The sequence below is a fragment of the Perca fluviatilis genome, chromosome 8 (assembly GCF_010015445.1).
Source record: "Perca fluviatilis chromosome 8, GENO_Pfluv_1.0, whole genome shotgun sequence".
NCBI classification, from domain to species: domain Eukaryota; kingdom Metazoa; phylum Chordata; class Actinopteri; order Perciformes; family Percidae; genus Perca; species Perca fluviatilis.
This window is the reverse complement of record NC_053119.1, coordinates 22814410-22837883: the sequence shown is the minus strand read 5'-3', so window position 1 is coordinate 22837883 and position 23474 is coordinate 22814410. Positions and strand designations below refer to the sequence as shown.

Below are 23474 nucleotides of genomic sequence, written 5' to 3'. Positions count from 1 at the left end.
TCACTACATCAAGGGCACAGGATCCATTAATTTACAATTTTATTAAATCTGTCAATGAAAAACACAGACAAGAGACGTGATTCTGTCAATGTCATCAGGAAGAACAGTCAGCATGGCTGAAAGAGTGAGATCAGGAGGTTTTGGTGCAAAAAAAACTCATCACATACCCTTTATTGCAAAACTGTTGAATTTTTTTGTATCACCAATGGTGATTCACCATCAAGAGCCCCGACAGAGCAGCACTGTTCAAGTAAGGAGGGAGGGGAGAGGTGACAGCTGTGTAAAAAAATCTTTCAATAATAATAATTAATAATAATGACAAAAGAAATAAAAACATCTCTAAAAGACAAACACAATCACCTCAGTATAAGACGAGATTCTGTCACGGTCACAACAACCAGAGAGAAGTTGTTTTCTTTTTTTTAATGAATTAAATAGTTTTTAAAAATATCTCACAATTTACTTATACTCATCTTTTTTTCATTTATTGCGAAAAATAGGCAACTGGACTAATTGTGATGATGCAAGTGTGTGTGTGTGTGTGGTGTGTGTGTGTGTGTGTGTGACAGAGAAATAGAGATTAAGTGGAGAGATACTGTATAGTGGAACGTCTGGAGCGTTGGCACTGAGAGCAGCAGCAGTGTGTGGCAATGCAGTACTCTCATTCAGCCACCAGGTGGCACTTTTCAGTCTGAACATTCCTCCGGGGCCGGAGCTATGGCGGCCCGCCTCCCCGCCCCCCATTGTATCAGAGGAAGTCAAGATATGCCAACATCATCTTCTGTTTTTGGAATGATGCTTGTGTGTTGAAACTTTGTCCACAGTTGCTTATCTGCGTTGCAAGATCTCAGTTCTATGTACAAAGGTTTCAAATCCCTGAAGGACATCTACAAAGACAAGTGCAACATCCACGTGACCATCCCCTTTCTGGAGTAGCTTAGGGATCAAAGGGTTCCTCTATAGGGAAAAAAGGGGGGGATAGTACCAATCAGATCAGGTAAACGTGCCACAGAAGGACTCAACAGAAGTGTTCCTGGAAATCAAAGTCAGGAATGATGGCACAGGACCAAGATTTAGGAATGTCAAAAGTTGGAGAAGAAGGGGTTGTAACATAGTTAGCTTCCTCAGAGGGGGCACCAAAATATCCTAACAGAATTCTTTCTGACCGTATGTCCAAGAGAGGTGATGAAATGGGAAAGAAACCAGCGAAATGCACAAATAAAATAATGCATCCATTGCCCCTTTGACATATCCATTCATGCTGATCCATCAGTCTCTCCATGCATTTTAAAAATAGTCTTTAAAGACCAAGCGGTCTTCCTCCGCATTGAATTGTTTGAATTTTTTTTTTTTTTTTTGCTCATCCTGCACTTTTTCTGTTCGTCTTTGTCAGAGTGGCAACTGTCAGTGGGGTGCTCCCTGGAGGACTGGCTGCCCTCCAGTTCTCTGAGGTGGCCCCCAGCAGGAGCGAGCAGCTCATTTAGGAGGGGGGTAATGGATAACCAAACATGTAAGAGGGGCTTTTTGGGATCGGATTTTTGGAAGAAATCATGGTGTAAACTTGGGTCCACGTTGGCAGATCTTGAGCACAGGCACATATCTCTCCCAAAAACACACAAACCTGTCCGTCTCGGAGGCCCTGGCTATGTAAAGGTCATGGCAGATGGAGCTTCTCGTTGACTTTTCTTTCACGTCATTAAAAAGATCAGCAGCTGTCAGTGGTCCATGACTGGATCCAAACAAGGTAAAACTGAGAATTTGGAGGAGATTAGATGGAAGGGACTGGCTGACATCTTGATGACAGAAGAGAAGAAGGAAAGCAAATCACTTTCAGATAGTGCCTGACTTCTCCGATTTACGTGAGCAGCATCCATCTTCAAATTATCTTTTGGGGAGATGTTTTGGAAAACACAGCTACTATGTCATGTTATCTCCATAAGCTTGTCTTCACATTCCTTATAGGAAAAGATGAGGGACTTGTGTGGGACTTAAGCCTACTCAGATTAAGCATGTAATGGATGCGTGGGATAGGGCAAGAAAGAAGAAGTCTTAATCATCTACTCTGACTCTGTTTGTCTCCATGCTGTTGTTCCATAGGCTGCCACCAGCAGCTGATGTTTGGGCTAACTGTTGGTGGACAAGGGGAGGAGGGCGTCTGATCAGAGATTGCGGCTACGAGTTGAGCCAGGGATGATTGAGGCATTCTCCGGCCGAGGCCCTCTTCTCGGGCACCATCTCCAGCATGGGCAGAAGGAAATGGGTGAAGTGGCCGGCGTCTTCGTGTGCCCAGCCGTACTTCTCCACCAGCACGTCAAACAGGGACCACGGCTTCAGCTTGGTGATGTGCCGCAGCTCACCTGCAGGGGGCGATAGGGAGCAAAGTCAATGATAGAAGGAGGATGTGGGGAGAAAAGAGAGTGGCAAAGTTTAATCAATCAATCAAATGTATTTAAAGTGTAAAATCACCATTAGACATGGTCTCAGTGCACTTTACAACTAAAGGAAAACAGAAATAACAGACAACAACAAAACAGACAGTTTAGAGGGTTGGTTCACCCAAATTCCCCAAAAAACGCAGTTTATTTATTTATTTATTTTTTTACTTGTTTTCAACGATGAATGGATTCTGCAAGTATTGTCTGGGTAGCCAAAGCCATCTTATTCCTTTGTGCTATGGAGCTCCACTGTTGTCCAAAAACTATTAAAAACACATCAATGAGCCACACCTTTGTACTGGCTGACATGTTCCTCCATTAAGGAACACTAACTATTTACTCCTGTTTGAGTAATGCTTGCTTGCTAGGAAATGACTATTTTCAGAAATAAAATGAAACTACATATGATATATATAATGTGAGCCACTTTTAGGATTTACATCCTCTTTAGGAACAAATGGACTTAGGGCTGAGTGCCACAGACATGGTAGGACGTCAGAAGGTATTGACAGACAAACCAACTCATTGTTGATTTTGTTTGTTTCATGGGATTTGTTGAAATAAGAAAAATATAGAACCACACCAGCCTTATCATTTGAGTGATATCTAGACATAAAGATAGTTTAAGTTTTACGATTCTATTAAGATATCTCTGAGATTTGTGAATCGATCCCAGTACAGTCGAGTTAAACAAAATTGAATCTATGCTGCTCACAGCAAAGCAAATGTACTTAATATTTTTCCTGAAACACTAATAATCTACAGAACACACATTCAGCAGTGTTCACAGGGTTTGGATTAGTTACAATGAAAACTGTCAAATAACACCAGGGCCAGAATTACAGATATCGACATATTATTATTATGATTATTATGATGATGATGATTATAATATATATATATATATATATATATATAATTAAAAGCAGCAAATGTACTATCATGTAAGAAGAATGTGATCTAACATAAGACAGATCCTTTTTTTGGGCATCGATCCTATTAAAGCTAGTATTGATACTTAAAACAATACTTGGTATTGGTAGTATTTATACTTGAAGTATCAATATGGTAACCCAGAGTAACCAGGACCACATTAAAAATTTTTTTGCTGTTGACTTTTCAAATGTACACCCAACAAAACTATCTGCATTGCTAGATTCCACAAGAGGTAGGTAGGTTATTTGGGTGCACTGACTCAATCCGATGCCATAGCAGGCCATGATTCTGCAGGCTCCAGCCAAACACTACAGCAGCCGATTTCACTGATTAGTTCAGCCTCTCTGTTTGAGCGTGTGCTACTCAGTGAGGTGCTGTAACGATGGAGTGAAAACCTGTAGAGTTCTTCGCTGCAAACCACAAGAACAGAGGGCGAGAGGTGGCTATGTAATGTAAAGAGACAAAGAGAGGAAGGTGTTCATTATTAGAGAGAGAATGAAAATGTTTGGCTGGGAGCACAAGACTAACGGAGAAGAAAAAAGTATGAGAGAATGATTAATAATGGAGGAGATCCAAAGGTGCAGTCTAAACCATGGCTGCCATGGTAACCTCTCCTTCCTATATACTGATTGGAGAACACAAGATGGGGGAAAGGAAACCATCAAGACTTTTTTGGCATTCAAGGAGACATTGCTTGTCACAAATGACTGTATTATAATATTTAGGTCTGTACTCTTATACTGTAAAAGTATTTATGTTTTAATTGTTTTGTCTCCAATTAATGTATCTACTTCCCCGCAAGTTCAATACAGATCAGTGTGCATGAAGGAAACAAGGTAATGAAGCCGCTCGATTGCAAGGCAGCACGGCAGACCAAAAAAAAGCCCAGAGAGAGCAAGAAAGTCAGACCAGATTAACAGAGCGCCAAGGGATAAAAGGGAGAACATTGAGACATCAAGTGCAGACTCCGACCTCAGATAGAGACAACATCAAAGGCAGAATATTAAGGTCTCATGACACATTATGAAAAATATATGAGCAAAAAGGGAAGGAGATTGAGAGAAAGAAAAAAAAGAGAATAAATGAGAGAGCGCAGGGGTTATCAGCTGTACCGAACACAGATCCATACACTTACCAGGCTCCAAGATGAGTGGAATAAGAGAGGCGTAGGACACACTAAAGACCTTGGATGCAGTAAAGCCTTGCTGTTCTGCGAGTATGACTTTACTGTCATTGTTCCCGTTAATACTGCTATTCTGATACTATTGCCAGAGTAGACTAGCTCCTTCTTTAAAGTGTGGTGGGCTTTTGCTTACAAAAATGAAGTTACTGATCATAACTTTGATATACTGTAGTGATTCATTACTTCTAGGTTAAATTGGTTGTTTTCGCAAAACTCTGATAAGAACGTTATAAGGCAAAACATTTGACTATATATTGCTAGTTTGCTGAAGTCTATATTAAGATAATACATTTTCAGATTATTTAGAAAAATAACTTCTGATTGTAGTCAGATAATTTGACCGATTTGATACATTTGTTGCTGCATTCCAGTGCCAGAAAATGTAGGCAATCACATCAACTTAATGTCAATTTAGTAGGGATGGGCGATAAAGCTGAAACCTGTATTATTTACAATATTAATAATAGGTTTCCAATACGGGTATGTCCAGTATGTCACAACATGGGAAATCGAGGTAAAATCGCATGTAAAATAATTAAATTGATGTTCAAAGTAATGAACTATGTACCACTGTAAATCAGAAGAAGAAAAAAACGTCAAATGTGTACAACAAAACGTTTTGTTTTGAAATCACAATTTGCTTGAATTCATTCATTTGGACATCATTTAGAAATTATTTCTTTTTTTTGTGATGAATGTTTTAGAATGCTTGTGACTTTACCAGTGAACATGTTGTAAATAATCTCACTTTACTTCAGGCCAGAGCAAGTGTGCTTTTTTTTCATTAGTGTGTTTTATTTATTGTGGGTCCTTCAATCCAAGTAAAAAAATATTCTCTTATGGGAGACAAAAAAGTAACATAAACCAGTATGAAACTCAAATACAATTTGATTTCATCCATCATGACGATATAATGCCAATAAAACTCAATAAACTATAATAATTAATCATCGCCCAGCCCTACAATTAACCATGCATTTTGGCTGATTGGCAACTAACCTGAAACTATCTGACCTGACTTAATTCAGAATACTGTGGCAGTACTACAGACTTAACTATACAAAACACTTTCATCTCAAGACCTCTACTCCGTTCCTCCTATACAAAAGCTATCCCTTTAGCAGGCCTACCCTACACCTAACCAACCACTGACCACGGTGTGTTTTACCTTTCTTGGAGAAAAACTCTCGGCTGAACTTCCCGGCAGCGACCATTTTCCGTGGGACCTTCCCAAGTAGCTCCATGATCAGAGCGATGTGGTCTGCCCACCACCACATACATCACAGAGGGAACAGGCACGATTCATCGTTACAGCATGCACACACACATCACCACGAGTGGCTGTATGAGACTGACACACACTGCTGCCTTGGCGTACTGCATGGACACACGGCTTACTGGAGCACCTTGAAGTGGTGAGGATTTTATTTTTTCCTCACTGTTTTCAGTCACAATTGCAATAAATACACCCAATAACTACCGAAATCAAATCCACAGCAACCTAAGCTATAAGTTTATAAGGTGTCCCGACTGCTGCTAGTGTCCATGTCTGTCCATTTCAGACATCTGTGTGTCCCAGTCCCACCAGCTCTCTGGCCAGAGCTACCTCTTCGGTTGAAGAACTCCCGGGAATATTTTCCGGAGAGCGCAAAGTGCCTCGGAATACAGCCCAGCAGCTCTATGATGTGGGCTATGTGGTCTACGGAGGAGAGAGGGAGTTGGGGGGGGTAAGAAGGATGGCAAAAAAAAAAGAGAAGGACAGAGAAGGACATGCAAAAGAGAGAAAGGGTAAAGACAAGGGAGGGAAAACTTAAATGAAAGAGAAGGAGATAAAAGTAAAATGTATGGAAATGGGGACAGGTAGAAAAGATCACAGAGGGTTCAGGGAGGAATAAGAAGAAGGGAGGGGAAAGGAAGGAAAAAAAGAGACAGTCACAGACAGTAAAAGAGAAAAACCTGTGTTAGTGAGCTGTGCCTCCACAGCAGAGGTGATGAAATTAAATGATCAGCCCTGAAATAAAAGTGACATGCATTCAGATTTGAATGAACTGGAACCCAAGGTTAGATTTTCAATTTGGCCTCAATGGCAGGAGATCAAAGGTGTAAATCAGGACGTCATGATAAAACTGACACTTTTGCCCGTGCAAAAACATGCAAAATGAGGTTTACTGTGTGTCACATGCAATGACAAAAATAACACAATGAGCTGGTAAGATCAAAGATCACAGGAGATGAAGAGATAGAGGTGAGGATGAGGTTGCAAATATAGGGACTGTATTGCTTGATAGAGTAACATGTGACCAGGATATCAATGCACATACAGTGTACTCATGGGATACAGTAACTGGCTAATGTTGCCTTCATGCTGCAGTTACTGTCACCATTTTACAATTTCTTGGAAACTCATGTGTTATAATGCAAAAGTCTAGACATTTGCCAATGACGGGAGGTATGAGCTCTCTGTTTATTAATAACATTTAAACAATTCAGGTTCAGGTATGCATCAGGGTGAAGATGGGTGGAGGCATAGCAGCAGAGTAAAAGAACAGGATTTACAGTTGACAGTGGATAGTGGGATTTGGGGAGAGGGATGGCTATAGTTTAAACTAAGCTTAAGTTGGCCATTTATATCAATTTAGAATTCAATTGGTATTGATCTATCAAAGTTTTTATCCATTGTTCAGATGCACTGTCATAAACAATAACTCCATCTTATATAGATGGCATGCTTACAAAACAACAAATTCATGCTTAAATCTCCCCATACTGTACAATCAACAAAATACTGGAGTCTAAAAAGAAAATGTCGCAACAACACATCTGTACTCAGTGTCTCCACTTTTGTTCTTTAAAAAAAACATAATTACTAAAAGTTAAGTGAATGCAATTGCAAGCTGTGACTGCATCACTGCATGTTAAAGCACAGTTTGCAGCAATGCATCTGAACAATGGAGAAAATCTGTAAAGCAAATTGAGGTTAAATAGTGCGTGGACACAAATTTTCATTTGAAAATACATTAAACACATTATGCTTTTTAATTAGAACAGTTCATGAAACATTTCAGACACTTGCATTTCTGTGGTACACCTTTCATCTTTAAGTCAACATCTAGAATATAATGTAAATGAAGCCTACAGTCTTGAGATACAATATTCAGCTATGTGGAACACTTAACAAATAAGAAGTTTTCGGTTTGTATATTTGGAAATCAAATGTGTGTGTGTACGTCATAAAGATTGAAATACTCACCCTCATCACGGGAGTAGTCCTCTCCAGAGTGAGGCTCAAACAAGTAATCTCCAGTAGCCAGCTCAAAAGCCTAGAAGAGACCAAATAGAATACTGTACTCGAGTCCATACTGAGTGTGTATACTTTAAAAGAAAGTGTATATGAGATTAATGTACTGGTTATATGCATTTGTCCTTACCATGCAGGCAGTACTCCAGATGTCTGCAGGAGTGCTGTAACCAGCTCCTATCAGGACTTCAATGGAACGGTATTGTCTCGTCTGGATGTCCTCTGTAAAGTGCTTGTGCTGTACAGAGGAGAGGAGAGGAGAGGAGAGGAGAGGAGAGGAGAGGAGAGGATTTGTTTGGATTGCAATTTTATTGTTAATAATAATCTCCAGGAAAAAATCCAGCGAGAGGTCCAGCCAGATCCTCATGTCCTACTGGATTTTGTGGAGTTTGAATGTCAATGATTTATAATAAAAGACAATTTTACCCATGTGCTGCTGCTTCAACAGAATGTAAAAAGGCTTTAATTTATTTATGTAAAAAACATGCATCAAATCAAGTAATATCAAATTCCAAACACTGTCTTACCACCCAGCAGGCATTTCCGAGATCCGCGATTTTGACTCGAATAGACTCAGCGTTGCGCGGGTCTAGTGGGTTGATCAGGAGATCTGCAGCTCTGGCCCTGACTGAGAGAGGATGGAGTGGGAAAGAAAAGGGTTAACACATACAGTAAGTAGAGATGTGTCATGGACCAGGGACTCTTCAGCTTCTTAACAAGGAATTCAACTTAGTTGTGTTGTTTCACTGGCTTTACGTGGCGTTTGCACGTTTTGGTTTAAAATCCTTATTAAGCTCTGGAGATATGATTCTAGAAGTGATCCTAGTACTATAAAGTTAGAGTACAAGTTAATGATAATAAAATGATCGCTGTGGGTGGATGAGTAATGGCAGTGGTGAGTCATTACTACCCAGAGGAGATATGTGGACACAAAAACCTAATAATGAGAAACTGGCAGCTATAATGTATAAGATAGAATGTCAAAACACAGTGAGGGTTATTCATTTTCTGCTGATCCGTTACCTCACCTAAGCTCTAAATTTATTATCATTATGCTTTTTTCGTTTTCTTCATCTATCTAAGTAAAATTGTCGTTTACATGTAGATTGTCGTTTACATGTAGATCAAAATCAATAGCGAAATTGGCAAGAAGGAAGCATAAATCAGGCAGCACTAAATCATTTGTTATGAAAGAAATATGAAAGAAAGCTTCTTTTTTAAGCCCCAAAGTGTTAAACCAATAAACCAATAAATTGTGATATCTTTAAAGAAATTATTCACAATCGTATGAGTTATTTCATCATAATTAGTTAACAGTTTTATTTGAAATCATTTTTATTCATATATTTTATCGATATCTTCATATAAAAACATGTTTATAGTGCTTCTAAGGGACAATATAAAATAAAATGTGACATTAAATAAAACTGAGAAGAAAAGCTATTATGAAATAAAAATGTCCTCCAGCAAAACTTATTATTATGAGAGTAAGAATGATGAAATAACATTTCATAACATGCATTTGTTTTAATTGTTTTTGTTTTTAATTTCACAAATGATAAAGTAATTTAGGCCTATATATTCAACACAATTTGTGTGATTATGTGATTTATTTCTTATACCATACCATAACCATAATTCTGGATTCTGATTGGCTGGAAGGTGTGGATACATTTTTAGTAACTGGACAGTTGGGAGCTGAACAGCATTGTTGGCTTAACTTTATATGAAGGAGCAGCTGAAGGAGTATGAAGAGTTGGAATAATCGAAAAGGATGCCATATATATATATATATATATATATATATATATATATATATATATATATATATATATATACTGTAAACAACGAAAGGTATTGAAATTAGGGGAGGGGCTCCTGGGCCAGACAGTTTATTTAATAAAGATGAAGCTGAGAGGCACCACTCAAACTCTAGTATTCTAGATTACTCAATAATTCAAATTGCCTAGATTTTTACATTATGAAAAAGAGTGGATTCTGTTGAACACATTGCTGTAATATATGTTTGCGTGTTATATATTAATAAAGTCCTTTTTCTCCGTTTTGCTCCTAAAATGTTAATATTATATTATATTATTATATTAATGGGGCAGTTAGATGGTACTCCTGTCACTTTGATGCTCGTAGCGCAATGTGTAAGTCTGTTTGCTTAGATAGTTTATACATTTTTATACATTTTGGTAAAAAGGTAGTGTAAAAATTGTCGGAGTGAGGAGGATTTGAAGAGATTTATTAAAGATATACTGAACACTTTCGGGCTGGTATGGATTTCTTGAGTTTGTAAATCTGTAATTTTGTGAGAAAATAATAGTTTAGTTGTGTAAATCAGTGGATGTGCAGTCAGCACATCTTACCTTTGGGTGTGTCTCCCGTGCTCGAGGACGACACAGTGCGACTGCGGTCAGCGGTGGGGCTGTTGGGTGACTGGCCTGCTCCAATGTCTGCCGTTCCAACAGAAGTGGGGTTTCCCGGCATAGGATCCAGGGGCAAGTCGGGGAAGAGAGGCATGATGGCCGGGTGGCGGTCGCTGCCACCGTTGGTAAGCCCCGGCTCGCCCAGGTCGCCATTATACATCTCATAACCGGAGCTGAGAGAGTGGTCCCTGTCTGTGTAGCTGAGCTCGGACTCCACCAGGGGGCAGAGGAGATGCTCGGGGGTGGGCGAGGGAGGGGGGGGGTTGCCAGGGTTTGGTTTCAGTCCCTCAGGTCCCAACAAAACGTGACCATTGGTTTTGGCTGAATTGCTTTTGTTGTTGTGGGGTTTGATGGGACAGGTGGTTTCTGTGAGGAGTTCCGTGGTCGTGTCGTCGTCCTCGTCTTCCTCGTCCTCATCCTCCTCCTCTTCATCCTCGTCCTCGTCCTCGTCCTCCTCATCCTCCCCCTCCTGCTCCTTCGACTCCTCTTCCTCTACCACCTCCTCTGTTTTGCTCTCACTCTTTGGCTCCTCAGTCTCATTCTCCTCTCTTTCAGTCTCTTTTTCTTCCTCCTCCTCCTCCTCTTCCTCTTCTTCTCCCTCCTCCTCCTCCTCCTCTACCTTCCCCTCCCCCTCCTCTTCCTCATTCTCTGCCCCTTTCAACCCCTCTTCGTCCTCCTCATCCTCCTCCTCCCCCTCCTTGCCCTCTACCTCTGCTTGTGTTGGATCTCCATCACAAGCGTCTGTGGTCGGGAGAATGGGGGCATCTTTGTCAGCGGTATGCGTGGGCTCGTCCTCCTCTTCCACCTCCTCATCAGGGTCTTCATCAGTGATGTGGGGTGCCTCGCTCTGCTCCTGGGGAGGCGCCGCACCTAATACGGAGAGAGCAGAGGAAAAACAGTTGAGAGAGGAAGTGGGTGGGAAGGAGATATGAACTCAGTCAAAGACAGTGTAGGCAGTGAGTGAAAAAGCATGTAAAGAGATTGGAGAGAAGGAGGGAAATGAGAGAAAAGGAGCATGAAAGAAACAGAAGGTGAAGGAGGGAGACGGAGAAAGACTGCGTTTTCTTTTGTGAATCAGCCTAGCCTCCCATACACAGTGGTGCTAGCGTGGGCCAAGTGGTTGGAGCCATTCCACCTCCCATTCATTCACAAACAGACTGCACAAACCTACTGCACATACACATACTCACACACTCAGTCATGCTGCAGATCTTTGATTTAGCAAAATCACCTTTCTAGTTGTTGACAACCTGAATACAGTAAAATACAGCAACCCAAACTAAATGTGTTACTTAACTGGCAGGAATGATGTTATGAGTCAGGCACTTAACTAATAACATTGATAAAATATACTAGCATGGCTTGACTATGCGGAGTGCTTGTACGCTGTCTGTGGTACCAAACACCATTGCAACAGTAAACACTGTCACAGCAGCCAAAACATAAATGAAACATGCAACTTTCTATGTTGGCAACTTGTTCATTGCCAACCTAGATACGAAAAACATATATCCAAAAGGTATACGGACCAGACTCAAAAAACAAAAACACATATAGCCTAAGCGCCATCTCCAAAGACAAATGCATGCTGCAGCAGAATTAAAATAAGTTGTCTTACTAATGCGTTACAATAGGATGACACAACTTGTCCCTGTCATTAATGTGTTTTCAATTAATTGTAATGACTTTTTATGAATTCTACTTTATTATTTATTTATTTTTAAGTAAATACATTTGTGGGGGGGTGCTGCAGCACTCCCAGCATCCCTACTTCCAGCAGTGATGGATACAGCCAAAGAAAATACCTTTTGATTATCTCAATATTTAGTAAAGCTCTTTAATGTTAATTTAATGTTAATGCTGCATTTTTCATGGGTGGATAGCATTAATTCCTATCAGATTTTAATAAAGTGATGTCTAACCCTTGTCAGGACAACAGCACTCAACCTGGGGAAAACTTGATATGACTCACATGTATGATTAGTCAACCTGATGGGCCTGTCCCTCTCTCTCTCCCGCTCTCTCTCCCTCTCCTTCTCGCCTCCCTCCTCTTCCTCATCTTCCCCATCCTCCTCGTCATCATCATCATCCTCGTCGCTCTCTCCCAGAGCCATGCTGGGGCCCAGCTGCGGTGGTGGCGGCTGCAGGGGTGAAGACAGGTTGTGTTCATGCTCGCCTTTCTCTCCCCCGTCTTTGGCTCTCTCCTCCCTCTTCTCGGCCTCTCTCTCCAGGGCTTCGATCTCCAGCATCCGCCTCTCCAGCAGCTCTGCCTGCCGCTTCTGTTTCTTCTTCAGCTTCTTCTTCTTGTTCTTGGAGATCTTCCCCACCTGGGACAAAAAACAGGGCGGGAGAGGGAGATTCACAGGGGAGGCAAGACTATGAATGAACACAAGGTATTCAAGGAATCAAACTTTTTGACATTTATTCGAATCGTAGGTTATGATTTGTAAGTAACGTCCACTAAAACTTCCACTGTATATTGATATTAAATGTAAGTCCATTTGAAATATCATCACTGTCCATTAAAAAACATGTTTTCATTGTTTTTCGAGGGATCAAGTGTCCATTTACAGGTTTGGAAAATTGTACACTTCTTAAAGGCCCTGACGGGAACATGCAATCAAACTAATTTCAAATTTTACTGCATCCAGTACAGTATTTTTTTAAGTCTGAAAATTGCTGCAACCCCATTTATTAGGGATATTGGGGATTCATTAAACATTACATGTCATTTAGCTGACGCTTTTATCCAAAGCGACTTGCAATTGCTATATATGTCAGAGGTCGCACGCCTCTGGAGCAACTAGGGGTTAAGTGTCTTGCTCAGACACATCGGTTGATGTATCGCAGTGGGAATTGAACCCAGATCTCCCACACCAAAGGCATGGGTCATATCCACTGCGCCATCACCAATAAACAACTGCCAATGTAGAGTAGTAGGAGCTTTGAAACCAGTTAGAACCTACATTATGATTTTGTGTGTGCTTATGTTTGTGTGTGTGTGCATTCCTCCCATTTTATACTCACATCTGTTGTACTCACCGGTTTGAGCTGGGGGGCTGTGCTAACTGACAGACAAAGAAAAACAACAATCAGAGGCTCCAAAGTTTCACTAACTTCAATCTGTCACACAACCAAGTTCACACCACGTTCAATATTCCACTCGCCTGGAAAAGAGATAGTTAGGTTTTGTACACGTTTCCTTTATAGACCTTATACATACAAAATCTGCAGGTGACGTGAGAGATTTGCAAACAAAGAAAGAAAAAGATCTTTCACACTCCCACTCTCTTCGCTAGTCCCAGATCCATAATAAAAACGGTTTATTCTTCTTGTGCCTGAGAATGTATAGCTCCTGTATAGTACAGTATTTTCTCACCTCAATCATCTCACCGATCCAAATATGGATAATAAACCTCAAAGGAGTTGCAGTAGAGTGAAAAAATATTGTTCCAAACATATAGTATTTGCAAATGAAATATGATCAATCTTTCATATTTTCCATTAATTGTTTCTTAATATGGTCAACAGACAAAGTGCGTCTAAATAAACTTGTTATAACACAAACAATCCAAACTATTTTGTCATTTTTCTCCAACATACCTTTGATCTTTTCTGAAACACAAACGTTTAATGAAACAAGCTGAAATAAAATGCATGTTGCTATAAAACACATCTGCACTTATGTTAATAAGACACATTCTGTCACCGTCGAGCCCTTCTGTTTTGACAGTTTTTGGTGGTTTTGTGCCTCACTTTAATTGCGTAGAAATGTAAGCAGTATAATTGGTTGCCCTAAGGCTCAAAGAGACTCCATCGGCTGATGTAAGCAATCGACAGCTCATGAAGGGGTTCACCGGGAGGACAGGGTTCATGTCGAGTTTGTCAAGACTGTTTTTAAGAACTTGTTTTTTTTTTCAGTCAAGGAACTTGATAGGAGATGAAAAAGCAAGAAATCCCTCTGTGTGGTTTCAAAAAGGCAAGAAACTGAGGAGGTACAAAAGTATTCTCTGTGAATCCTTTTCTCTTCACTGAGCACTTCAATATTAAACATGGTAGTTTTTTCATTCATGAAACATATCAAACTAAAGTTGTATTACATTTTTGACAATTCAATTCATGATTTATTTTCATTAACTATAAATGTCAATTTCAAATCAGGATAATGAGCTACAAACCTACTACATGTACTGTAAGCTTCACCTATTACATACAATCTAAATTTCTGTGAAGAAGCTACACATCTTGCGTAAATAAAACACTAACACAAACAACAAAGGACTTTACCACATGCAGAGTTAAATGTTACTCCAAAAAAAATTGTTTTTTCTTTGCAAAGTAAAATAAATGCTCATTTTTAAGCAAAGTTTAGGAAAAACCCATAAATAAATTGAAACGTTAAGAAACTGTTTTGGGAAATACATTTATTTGCTTTCTTGCTGAGAGAAACTACAGCGCGCAGCCGGCTAGCTTAGCTTAGCATAAAGGCTAGAAACAAGGAATAACAGCTAGCCCGTCTAGCCTCTTCTCATCTAACTCGGCTCGGTGTACATTTTTAAATCCAGACTTAAAACATTTCTGTATTCAAACCATTATGGACATGTTTTAAATCCGTAACCTCTGAACCCTTGTTTTATTGTTGATTTTATTATGCACTATCCTTCGTTGTTTTATTTCATGTTTTAACAATCTTAACCTGTGTTGTTCCAATTATATTCCTTTTTGTGTTGTTGATTTTATATTTAATAGTTAACTTTGCCTTTTACATGGGCTAAATTGTTGTTGTGAAGTGTTCTGAGACCATGGTCCATGGTGGTAATTCACTATAAATAACAAATTGAAATTGAATTTAACTCTCAGCAAGAAAGCAAACTTCCCAAAATGTTGCACTATTTGCTTCAAAATACACAGTGTAATGGCGCTTTTCCATTACATGGTACCTGCTCGACTCGCCTCGACTCTACTCGCCTTTTTTGGTTTTCCATTGCGAAAAAAAGTACCTGGTACCTGCTAACAGATTTTAGTACCTCCTCAGTCGAGGTTCCAAGCGAGCTGAGGCGAGCCGAAAAGGTGACGTGAAAACCTGCAGGCTGCTGACTGGTCGGAAAGAATCGTCACTGATCACTGCATTGCTAGCGACAGACGGCATTTTTAAATAGTTTAGCCAGCGGTGTTTTTTTGCTGCCGGAGGCTCCACGCAGAGCTTTCTCCGTAGCATACAAGTGGCCTGATGTTTATACTTGTGCGCTGGTGTGTGCATGTGTGATGTGTGTGTGTCGAGTCGCCTTATGTGTGTGTGTGGGGAGCTGGTGAGCGAGGGAGAAGTGAGAGAGTGACGGCGATTATCTCCGCAGCGAGTAGCGACTCTAGAGTCACATATATGTGAGAGAAACAAAGTGTCTCCCCTGTTCTTTCTGACCACGGTGGGAAATCTGGAGCAGTAAACGTTAACTATCTCTTTGATATCATGTTGTTTACGGAGACGGAGAACCAGGAAATGAGTCGGGGATATGTCAATGGGAAAAGCAAGCTACTAAGCCACGCCCACGGCAGTCGCTATGACGACCAGCCACGCTGAGGCGGTACTAAAACATTGACATTTGTACTAAAATCTGCAATGGAAAACGGACGCACAGCGCGTCGAGGCGAGTAGAGTCGAGTAGGTACCATGTAATGGAAAAACGCCATAAGTGTTTGTGCGTCTACCTGCTGATCCAGACGGTGGGGGGGCTCCAGCCTTCTGCCATTCGGTCGCCTCCATGGCCATACGCCTAACAAAGGCGTCATCTACACACATCAGGATGTTCTCTGGCTTGATGTCCGTGTGGATGATTTTACATTTAGTGTGGAGGTAGTCAAGACCCTGCAGGACCTACAAACACATTCAGATAAACAGACACAGGTTTTATTACTGAAAAACATGCTCACAGTTGTTGTTCAGGTGTTTATACACTCTAAATAAATGCAGACAAAGCCTCTCTCCCTGTTCAGCTCTCCTCTGTCCCTTTCATTCTTTCTCTCTTCCTCAGAGCCAAATAAACCATTCTTCTAATGCTTGTCATTCTGTGAGGGCAGAGAGCAAAGGCTGTTGATGTTTTTGTTTCACTGTTTCTTTCATTTCTTTCTGTCCAGAGGCTTTGAGATTGAAGCAGGGAACAGACTAATTTAATTTCTACTCATCTTCAGCTTGGCTTTCGAGAGGTGGGAGGCTGGCAGCGGATCAAACGGCTGAACAACTTCACATGCCCATCAGGTGGCTGAGGGGGAAATGCCTGAAAGCACTGCGTCTTAGGATGGCAGTGGTACTGAAGTCTAACGTGGGAACTGCACAATAGCATGCACTGTATTATTAGGCCAAAGTACTGGGTGTGAATTTGGCTGTCTGAGTCTAACTGAGTCTCTTGCTCTTCATATATAATATTTCTTCATCCACTGTTTTTTCTTTCTTTCCTCTCAAGTCTTTTACTAGTCTCGCTTTGCCAGACCCTCCTCCAAAGCGTGCTGAGGGTCTGGCTACTCCACATAGCATTCAGGGATGGGAGGAAAACGTGCTCTGGTTTAATGGCATTTCTTTAAACCAATCACAATCGTCTTGGACGGTGCTAGGCACTGAAAAAAAATAATCTGTGGTGCAGCTGCAAAATAGACTCAGAAGGAACTTGTTTTGGTGGAACGTGTATGTTTAAAAGTTGTTTTAGTCGTGCAACAGAAATCTGAGATTGGACAGATAGTCTAGCTAGCTGTCTGGATTTACCCTGCAGAGATCTGAGGAGCAGTTAACCATAGTCCTCATAAATCAACCAGAGTTTAAAATGCCAACACAAAGAAAGCCCAAGGCAACAGCTATCCGGCCTAAATGAGTGAAATCCGGCAGATTTTACGGCTGCAATGGAGCAATCACGAAAGTGGAACGTCAAGGATATAGACTATTCTTTTACAGACTTTACAATAAATTACAACATTTTCTTAACCTCCTCTCCCATGAGGAATTATAGATAGAAATACTGTAAGTCTCAGTATTCTAATACACATGCATGTTTCATGATACACAAACTAAGTGCCTAAGTTAAAAGTACTACTGCTTCACAGAATAAGAATAATACTGCAACTATGCTTGGGTTGTGGTATATATTTTTTTCTAAATCTAAGTCCTATCGAAAATCAACTCAACCAAATTGTAAACATACATAACTAATCATCAGTAATGTCAAATGACATCTTAGATTGCTTCCTATGTTTAAAATTGGTATCATATAATGAAAGAATTGAATTGTTTTAAGAAAAAGAAGAAAAAAAACATTTCCACATGACTACACTGAAAAGATGGATATCTGAGTTTTCCACCAGCACTTAAACACAACAAGTATTCGTGGATTGGAGAAAAGCTCCAAAACCACATGGGTTAGCAATCTGTCAATAAACACAAAAACAACTGAACAAGTCTTTTTGAAATTCAATTGAAATCAACTGTTCTGTATAAGTATAGTTGAATTCGTTTGTAGAAAGAATGATGAATTTGTGATCATACATTTATCATCGTCGTCGTCGTCGTCATATACTGCACATTTTTAGATTTTATGTCGCATGAAAACACAGATTTGTCAGTAGTATTGTCAGTAGACTTATTTCTCTCCATAATGAATTGAAAACATGATGTTATTGTGTGCTAAATGTGATTTAAACATAAATATCATTAAGTAAGGATAAAGCTCCACTCCATTCAGGACAAATACTTAATAAGTACCAGCATGTCCCCTTGTTTGACCTGTAATGCACCCCCACTCTCAGGGGAAATTCATGTAATGTTAATTGCAGTGGCCAGATACATTATTTATCCAAATTATGTGGAAATACAGTCAGCAATGTATATATGTCTCTAAGTAGATTTGGTGTGTGTGTGTGTGTGTGTGTGTGTGTGTGTGTGTGTGTGTGTGTGTGTGTGTGTGTGTGTGTGTGTGTGTCTGTCCTTACCTGTTTGATAATGCTCTTGACACATGGTAGAGGCAGACCTTGGTAGTTGGATTTAATAATCCACTTCAGCAGGTGGTGACCTAGTACCTCAAACACCATACACACATCTGGAATGGAGAGTCAAGGACTCACATTATCATATCTCTGTCTGACACACACAAACACACACTCTTCTGATTGGGATACGTATTCCGTTGACTCCAGAGATCTTGAAGTCATCTATCAGCTGAACCACCATGTCCTTGTTGGGGTCACCCGGGTCGCTCTCTCTCACCTGGAGGACAAGAGGACAAAGAGCTGAAGCAAACACGACAGGAAGAAGGAACAGAAAATGAAGCAGGATCAAGACAGGAAACAAACAAAGAATATTGAAGGAAAAAAGGACAGGAAAACAGGGAAGAACAAGAAAGAGGAAGAAAGAGGGAATGGGAGGACTGAAGGAAAATGACAAAGCTAGAGGAAAGACAGGAAAAGAGAGCAGGAAAGGGGAGATTGATGTGGGAGATAAAGATGCAGAAAAATTGATTGGAAGATGTCCTCTGCACCCATCATGCAAGAGAAATGACCAGTGTATCTTTAGTGTTTCTTGTTAACAGGGTGGTGGGAGATGCAAGGTGTGAAGAGGGAAGAAACAGGAGGGAAGGTGTACATATAAGGATGAGAAAATGTAGTAGAAAAGGATGAGAAGGAGTAAGAAAGAAAGGAAACACAAAATGAAAAAAAGGAACAAACAAAAGAACAAAGTAAGAAGAAAAGAATAAGATTCCCAAACACTTACAGTACAGGCCAAAAGTTTGGACACACCTTCTCATTCAATGTGTTTCCTTTATTTTCATGACTATTTAAATTGTAGATTCTCACTGAAGGCATCAAAACTATGAATGAACACATATGGAATTATTTACTTAACAAAAAAGTGTGAAATAACTGAAAACATGTCTTATATTTTATATTCCTCAAAGTAGCCACCCTTTGCTTTTTTTGATAACTCTGCAAACCCTTGGTGTTCTCTCAATGAGCTTCATGAGGTAGTCACCTGAAATGGTTTTCACTTCACAGGTGTGCTTTGTCAGGGTTAATTAGTGGAATTTTTTCCCTTATTAATAAAAAAAGCGGCTACTTTGAAGAATCTAAAATATATATATATATATGTTTTCAGTTATTTCACACTTTTTTGTTAAGTACATAATTCCATATGTGTTCATTCATAGTTTTGATGCCTTCAGTGAGAATCTAAAATGTAAATAGTCATAAAAAAATAAAAGGAAACGCATTGAATGAGAAAGTGTGTCCAAACTTTTGGCCTGTACTGTAAATGTCAAACTAATCAGATTCTCACACATCGCAGCAGTTTGATCTCATCCAGGGCCGTCTCTGTGTAATGCTGGGCGCTCTTCACCACCTTCATGGCCACAAAGTTCTTCACTCTGTAATGACAAACACAGATACATGCAGTCATTGTCATACTAATGGGTTGTTTAAGCCAGTTAGGCTGATTAATGTGTCTGAATCAATATTTGTCACCGATATTATAAAATGTCCCTCACCATGCCTTTATTACACATTTGATCGTTCACACTGCCGACACTGCCATTGGAAATGCAAATGTTGCAATGTGGCATTTCATAAAATCAAAATAATGTTAACCCTAACGGTGGAAGTCAACCAAAACTCTTTCCCAGCACACCATGCTTTATTCACCAAATGTTTTCGGCTATCAGGGTCGTGTCAGGCGTGTCTGACGTTCAAGCTTCGATGCATCCTAGTGTACAGATCACCATGAACACAGGTATATAAAAGAAGAAATATCAAAGACCATAAATACAACACATTTAATATTCAAACATATTTTTAGAATATTCTAAAGCAAATCTTTCATCTTAACTCCATGAATCTCAAACTGTTCCATTACAAAGCAACAAATCCTGTATTCTATCGAAGTATATGATGCAAATGAAAGCAATGCAAATGATAATCTAACAAAACTGTTACACCTGCAACAACTGATTTGTTTGGCAACTTGGGGGCAGTGGAGACAAGTTGTAAACACCACATTGACATATTATTACTTTTTAAGTTGATATGACAAACTTGTTACCAAAGATGAGGGGCCATCAGGTGTGTTACACTTGTATATGTGTGATGTAATTGTGAATAATGGCCCTGATGGCAAACAGCTTATTGACAAAATAATCATTCTAAGTCCAAAATGTACTCTTATAGTTCTGTTTTTGGTCTCTTCCAACTCCTGAGGGAAATATGTGACTCTATAGCTGCTAAATGCTCCACTATGTTCTGCCATTTGGTGCAGAGCAGGTAGTGTACAGTCACAGCTGCCTGCTGTGGCCAACAATGATGCTATGAGAAGGGTGAGATTGAACCAAAACAGTAAAGTTGTAAATTATGCATGTTAGGAGGTAGGAGAGAAGACAACACAAGTCTTAATACTGACACACTGAATATAACATTTGTCAAGGATTGTGACTGACTGTACAGTAACCCAACTCCAACTCACTACTTTATGACCAGCATTAGTGTAATTAACACCAGTGAATAAGTAAATGAGTTTGTGTGCGCCTGCGTGCGTGCGCGTGCGTGTGTGTGTGTGTCTGTGTGCGCGCGTATGTGTATCAGGGAAAGGTGACACTGGTTTGATGATAGCATCATCCATCCACACTGGTTGCCTCGTGAGCACAGAAACAACATTATAGTGCAAATGGATGTCTTTGGTATCAGCGCAGTGTGGTGTTGGTTGCAACTGTCGTCGTGGTAACAGTCAACAGATGCATGCGTGTTTGTGTGTGTGTGTGTGTGTGTGTCGGGATGTGTTGAGGGCTTCTTCATTACGTATTTGTGGTGAGTATGTGGGCAATGTGTTTGTAAGTCCACTATACTGTGTGTGTGTGTGTGTGTGTGTGTGTGTGTGTGTGTGTGTGACTCACTGTATGTCCCAGCATAGCCATACGGTGGAGAAGTGCCCCCACCCCAGCTTCCTGATCACATGGTACCTCCCGTTGAACAAATCCCCGATCTTCACCGGATGGTACCCTCCTGAGGGATAAAGAGAGAGACGATGAAGGTTACAGGCGGCTGATAGTCTTAACCAGGCAATGACATGAAATCCATTAGTGAGGAAGAGCAGCAGAGAGGGAGGAAGGTCAAACAGAGAAAAGGAGACGGGAGAGAAGTGTTGTGGATTAATAAAAAACAAAAGAAGCAGAGGGAAAGTACAGCACCAACAAGTCAATTGCAAGTAAATGTTATTTATATAGCCAATATCACAAATCACAAATTTACCTCAGGGGGCTTTACAAACCCTACAACATACAACACCATCTGTCCTTTTCGACACCCGCTTATGATAAGGACAAACTCCCCAAACAATCCCCTTTAAATGGGGAAAAAAATGGAAGAAAAATGAGGAAGAACAACTGAGGAGGGATCCCCCTCCCAGGACAGACAGATGTGCAATATATGACGTTTGTACAAAATACACTAACAATCTATATGACAAAATGATACTTGGCATGTGAACATATATGAAAAAGATGGATCCAGGAGGATGTCAAGCAGCTTCAAGGTGTCGACAAAAGCTACAATAAAGATACCAAAATACTTCCGTAAAAGCTCCAATGATTAGTTGATCAAAGGGAAATAAATCACCACTATTTTGATAATCAATGAATCAATTTAGTAGTTTTTCAAGAAAATTGCTGGTTCAAGCTTCTATAATGTGAAAATGTGTTGCTTTTCTTGAATAAAAGAATATTTTCTGGTTTTGGACTGTTTGTCACACAAAAAAAGACATTTGAAGATTCCACCTTGGATTTTGAGAAACTATGATGGGCATTTTTCTTTTTCAAACGTTTAATAGGCAAAACAATTAATTGATAATAAAAATAACTGTTACTTGCAGCTCTAGTGAACATTGTGCATTATTTAGTATTGAGAAAACATGAATTGTCTTAAACTAGATATAAACAGCATTACTATTTGTAGCAGCTGAGACGTTGCAGGAACTTAAGCTCCCATCAGACAAGAATGTCTAGAATGTATACTTTGTGTTCTACATGTTCTTACATACAGTGCCTTGCGAAAGTATTCGGCCCCCTTGAACTTTTCAACCTTTTGCCACATTTCAGGCCTCAAACATAAAGATATAAAACTGTAATTTTTTGTGAAGAATCAACAACAAGTGGGACACAATCATGAAGTGGAACGAAATTTTTTGGATATTTCAAACCTTTTAAACAAATAAAAAACTGAAATATTGGCGTGCAAAATTATTCAGCCCCTTAAGTTAATACTTTGTAGCGCCGCTTTTGCTGCGATTACAGCGCTGTAAGTGGCTTGGGGTATGTCTCTATCAGTTTTGCACATCGAGGACTGACTTTTGCCCATTCCTCCTTGCAAAACAGCTCGAGCTCAGTGAGGTTGGATGGAGAGCGTTTGAACAGCAGTTTTCAGTTCTTTCCACAGATTCTCGATTGGATTCAGGTCTGGACTTTGACTTGGCCATTCTAACACCTGGATATGTTTATTTGTGAACCATTCCATTGTAGATTTTGCTTTATGTTTTGAATCATTGTCTTGTTGGAAGACAAATCTCCGTCCCAGTCTCAGGTCTTTTGCAGACTCCATCAGGTTTTCTTCCAGAATGGTCCTGTATTTGGCTCCATCCATCTTCCCATCAATTTTAACCATCTTCCCTGTCCCTGCTGAAGAAAAGCAGGCCCAAACCATGATGCTGCCACCACTATGTTTGACAGTGGGGATGGTGTGTTCAGGGTGATGAGCTGTGTTGCTTTTTTTGCGCAAACATAACGTTTTGCATTGTTGCCAAAAAGTTTGATTTTGGTTTCATCTGACCACAGCACCTTCTTCCACATGTTTGGTGTGTCTCCCAGGTGGCTTTTGGCAAACTTTAAACAACACTTTTTATGGATATCTTTAAGAAATGGCTTTCTTCTTGCCACTCTTCCATAAAGGCCAGATTTGTGCAGTTATACGACTGATTGTTGTCCTATGGACAGAGTCTCCCAGCTCAGCTGTAGATCTCTGCAGTTCATCCAGAGTGATCATGGGCCTCTTGGCTGCATCTCTGATCAGTCTTCTCATTGTATGAGCTGAAAGTTTAGAGGGACGGCCCGGGTCTTCGTAGATTTGTAGTGGTCTGATACTCCTTCCATTTCAATATTATCGCTTGCACAGTGCTC

At 40.1% G+C, this 23474-nt stretch overlaps 1 protein-coding gene across 1 annotated transcript in view; it reads right to left on the bottom strand.

The window, feature by feature from the left end:
• Positions 1–22: 22 nt before the first annotated feature.
• Positions 23–23474, bottom strand: part of srpk2 (SRSF protein kinase 2) — a 42310-nt gene continuing 18858 nt past the window's right edge. The window contains exons 3-17 of the mRNA XM_039808212.1: positions 21201–21309; positions 19598–19685; positions 18445–18532; positions 18259–18365; positions 15994–16159; positions 13330–13355; positions 12260–12614; positions 10915–11157; positions 10228–10863; positions 8380–8480; positions 7983–8090; positions 7805–7874; positions 6161–6253; positions 5723–5815; positions 23–2357 (exon numbers count right to left, since the gene is read on the bottom strand). Coding sequence (XP_039664146.1) covers positions 2173–2357; positions 5723–5815; positions 6161–6253; positions 7805–7874; positions 7983–8090; positions 8380–8480; positions 10228–10863; positions 10915–11157; positions 12260–12614; positions 13330–13355; positions 15994–16159; positions 18259–18365; positions 18445–18532; positions 19598–19685; positions 21201–21309 — 2468 coding nt within the window. The 3' untranslated portion in view covers positions 23–2172. The remainder of the gene's footprint in view (positions 2358–5722; positions 5816–6160; positions 6254–7804; positions 7875–7982; positions 8091–8379; positions 8481–10227; positions 10864–10914; positions 11158–12259; positions 12615–13329; positions 13356–15993; positions 16160–18258; positions 18366–18444; positions 18533–19597; positions 19686–21200; positions 21310–23474) is intronic.